The sequence below is a fragment of the Vollenhovia emeryi genome, unplaced genomic scaffold, assembly GCF_000949405.1.
Source record: "Vollenhovia emeryi isolate VEMERY1.0 unplaced genomic scaffold, V.emery_V1.0 DF939504.1, whole genome shotgun sequence".
Taxonomy (NCBI): domain Eukaryota; kingdom Metazoa; phylum Arthropoda; class Insecta; order Hymenoptera; family Formicidae; genus Vollenhovia; species Vollenhovia emeryi.
Window position 1 is genome coordinate 1 of NW_011966862.1, and position 4240 is coordinate 4240.

The 4240-nt window shown below is 39.2% G+C and overlaps 2 protein-coding genes across 2 annotated transcripts; both read left to right on the forward strand.

Moving 5' to 3' along the window:
* The first annotated feature begins 197 nt into the window (after nucleotides 1-197).
* LOC105557367 lies at nucleotides 198-939 on the forward strand. The gene is made up of 2 exons (XM_012004585.1): nucleotides 198-723; nucleotides 809-939. Exons 1-2 carry the CDS (start codon nucleotides 458-460, stop codon nucleotides 837-839), a joined length of 297 nt encoding a protein of 98 aa, XP_011859975.1. The 5' UTR covers nucleotides 198-457; the 3' UTR covers nucleotides 840-939.
* A 2106-nt stretch (nucleotides 940-3045) lies between these two features.
* On the forward strand, nucleotides 3046-4131 carry LOC105557368. The gene has a single exon (XM_012004587.1). It carries the CDS (start codon nucleotides 3046-3048, stop codon nucleotides 4129-4131), a length of 1086 nt encoding a protein of 361 aa, XP_011859977.1.
* Nucleotides 4132-4240: the final 109 nt, after the last annotated feature.

Consider the following 4240-nt stretch of genomic DNA (forward strand, 5'->3'; position numbering starts at 1 on the left):
TATAAAACGCGAGGCAGCTCAGTATCAGAGTCTCCCAGCCCTGATGAAGCAGACTGCAACGCCTGCGAAACGTCGGCACCACACTGCAAACGGACGCGGCAACCATCCGGAAGCCATGAAGACTAAACAAGTATATATCATTTTCTTTCATTTAATTTATAGTAACTTGAGAAATTTTTTATGGCTATTATATATTATTATTTACTTTTCAGGATAAAGCTAGAGCTAAGCAAAAAAATAGCCAGGTGGCAACAACCCGTATCATTTCAGTTCCACATCCAAGCCTCTTGCAGTTCATACCTGTAAGGAAATCTTAACCAGATTGAAATAACATATAAAATATGTTTATCTCTGAATATCTTCTGTTTTCTTCTTATAGGCAAATGAAGATGTAAATAGTAAAACATCTGAAAGAGGTTCTCTACAAAAGCAACCATTTCTGTTGTGCTGCACAAATATGGACCAAAGAAAAGGCCCATTCTTTGTCCAAGTAGAAACTCATTTGTTTCCTGTGGGGAACGACCCTCTACGTGCTTTTGATAGACTCTTTAAATTGCACTACATGTTTGACGTAAAATATGCAGCTCCTCTTCTGAACTTCTATAATTTTTTTGAATCCATTGTTTACAATGGACTCAATACCCCTAAGAGTTGCTGCGACAGCTTAAATTCTATTTTAAGTGCAATAGAAATTCAGCCAGAATCAGCAGAGACTACGTTTGAGTAAGTTTCTATAATTGCTTCAATTATTCATGTCTCTAACTTTTACTTAAAAAAATATTAAATTACCTCTTCTTTGTGTTTCCAGTTTTGATTCAGAATTGGAATTTATGGAGTAGAAGAGTTTATATCAGTATTTATATCAGTATCAGTAATAAATCAGTATTTGTCACAATAAAGTTTTTATTTTTATACTAAAGCTGAATTTGCAAATAAAAAATTTATAATCCTGAACGTCAAGTGGAGGATGTAATTTATTATACTAACCCTGCCTTTTCTCTTGTGCGCTTGAACGAAAGTAAAACTTCACTCTACGAACGAGTGAACAGCAAAATCAAACACCTGAAGACGACTCTCTGACCGAGTGCAAGTTCACTCAAATCACGAGTCAAATTTCGCTCGACCGCACGAGCGATCTAAATCACTCGGGATACCGAGTTAATATTCACTCGATAAGATATGTTCGATTTTCACTCTTTGCTCAAGTGAATTTTCACTCGATTCTAGTGATATTTCACTTGGAAAAATTTAGAGAGATTTCAAAATAAATCATAAGTTTCGTAATGAAATTCAATGAAATACTGTGAAATTAGATGAAAGTTAATTAATATTACTAAAAATTAGTAAAAAAATTTTTGAAATGTATATTACGAAATTTGCAGCATTTCACTGAAAATAAATTTTTTAATGAAATATTGTTGAAATGATAATGAAATTGGGTCAGTTGCAAGAGATGTTCAACCAAATTTCAGCAAATTTTATTACGTTTTCAGCAAAATTTTTCCATCAGAGTAATTCAACAATGCGGAGGAAACACGCGTTTTTCAAATTTAAACACACACACACACAAGTGAGAAGCAAGGGGGACTCCTTTTAATCAAGCACCCCAAAAATGAGTCATTCTACACACACACACACATACACACACACACAAACGACTCTTTTCAGGGCCATATGATGTGCAAAATCCGACCGGCAACCTGGTATATGCCAATAATTCAAGGGTTACTTTAAAGTACTGTATCCTTGCGAAAAAAATGGCAGCGACTTCTTTTTTTTTTTAAATTGAAGAGGAAGGTTCGTACTTTATGTTCCTGCAAACAGTATCCCCGAAAAAAAATGTCGCAAGTCCATGCACTCCGTTAAACTTTGTAATTTTCAATATAATAAACATGCCCTCACATTTAAGATGTTACAGTGGTAGGGATGCATCACACCTAAAATCGAACTATAGTATCTTAAAGTAGAGATTTCAAGCTTTAATTAAAAAAAAAAGAACATAATTTTACGATTATTTTTCGCGGAGTTACCGTCAGTCAAAGTTGACCAATTTTTGCATAAAGTTTTTCTATGCTATATTTCTTTTGAGCAGTGTACATGCAATGTACATTCGAAATGCATCAGAAAAAATCTTACACGGATCCATGAAAGTATATTCATCCGATGTATGTTAAAATACATTTATGTTCATTTTGACACGTACATATATGTATATACATACAATAGGCGTTTGACACACATCGGAAAATATCCTAAACTGATCCATGAAAATATGTTCGTCCGATGTGCATGAAAGTACATTTATGTATATTTCGATACGTACCTGCATGTATATACACACAATATACATACAATATACATGGGGATGTATAAGTAATTAATCCATCGAAGTATGTTTATATTATGTACATATGACATACATACATTTTGTAACGATGCACCCCCCGTTGCACCGTTCCCGGCATTCCACCCGCCGGATGCCGCCCGACCGAACATCCGTCGGGCGAGACGCGGGCGCATAGCGCCGCATAAAGACTTAGATACACCGGCGCGCCGACCGCTCGGCCGGGGCCACGAACGGGAGAGGCTCAATTGCGCACAGTACAATTGGACACGATGCAATTGCACACAGTGCTATTGGACACATAATGTTGCGCACAGATCTTTTGCGCACAGTTCTTTTGCGCACCGTTCATTTGGACACAGTTCTTTTGCGCACTATACAATTGGACACCGTTGCTTTTAGACATAGGTTATCGAAATATAATTTAAAACACACAGCCACGCGTATGCATGTAGAGCCCTGTTTGGAAATTTTGCTAATTTATAAATAATAAATCTGGTAATTATGCATAAAAGGGGCCTCCTCTCCGATTTGCTTCATTTTTAAATATGTTGTTGGGGATGTCTTCCCGAGTCATTTCATATATATAAAGGGTGACCAGATAGCAATGATACTTTTTCCAATTGTTATGTTTCAGCAGCTGTCAAAGTTACTAATGAAATCCAGCTGTTAAAATATTCAGTAAGGTTTGCCATTTCATCATGCATCGTTTCACGCTTGCCGAACGTGCGGAAATTATTAAAAAATATTATCGAAATTCCGGCTCAGTTGTAAATACGCAACGTGAATTTCGTCGTGAGGTCGGTCGTCATCATGGCTTCAGTATGCAGGCAATTCGTCGCACCGTGGAAAAGTTTGAGCGTGAGTACACTCTTTTGGACCTTAAGCCACCAACCAGACAGAGATTGGTGCGAAATGAAGACAACATAGCCGCCGTAGCGGCCAGTATCGAAGAAGACCCAGAAATGTCGATTCGGCGCCGATCAGCTGAATTGGGCATCGCCAGAGAGTCAACCCGGCTTATTTTGCGGTTGGATTTGGGCTTACATCCGTATAAGATTGTGCTGACGCAAGAATTGAAGCCGGATGACCATAGACAACGCCGTGAGTTCGCTAATTGGGCGCTGGAAATGTTGGCCGGAGATCCGGATTTTGGCCAAAAAATCATCTTCTCGGACGAGGCCCATTTTTGGCTCAGCGGCTATGTTAACAAGCAAAATTGCCGTTATTGGAGCGAACACAATCCACAAGTGTTCAACCAAGCATCAATGCATCCACAAAGATTGACTGTTTGGTGCGGTTTATGGCATGGCGGCATCATCAGACCTTATTTCTTTCGAAATGAGGAAGGAGACACCGTTACCGTCAATGGTCTCAGATATAGAGCGATGTTAATGGACTTTCTGTGGCCAGAGCTCGACAACATCGATATATCCGAGCTGTGGTTCCAACAAGACGGCGCTACATGCCATACAAGCGACGCAACGCTCGAAGTTGTGAAGGAGAAATTTGGCGACTGGATCATCTCACGGCGAGCGTTCATCAATTGGCCGCCGCGATCATGCGACTTGACACCACTCGATTATTTTCTCTGGGGCTGCGTCAAGTCCTTAGTCTACGCTAACAAGCCAACCACTTTGGACGAGCTTGAGGCCAACATTCGAGACGCTATTGCCGGAATAACGCCGCACATATTGGACCGAGTCATCAAAAATTGGACCGACCGCTTGAAGCACTGCCAGCGAAGCCGAGGCGGCCATTTGAATGATGTGCTATTCCACACATAATGCCATGAATGTAGCTTCAAAATAAAGCCAGAATCAATTTTATATCTCACACCGTTGTTGTTTTATTAAATTTTTTTTTCCTATCGTTCTTATCTGGTCACCCTTTATA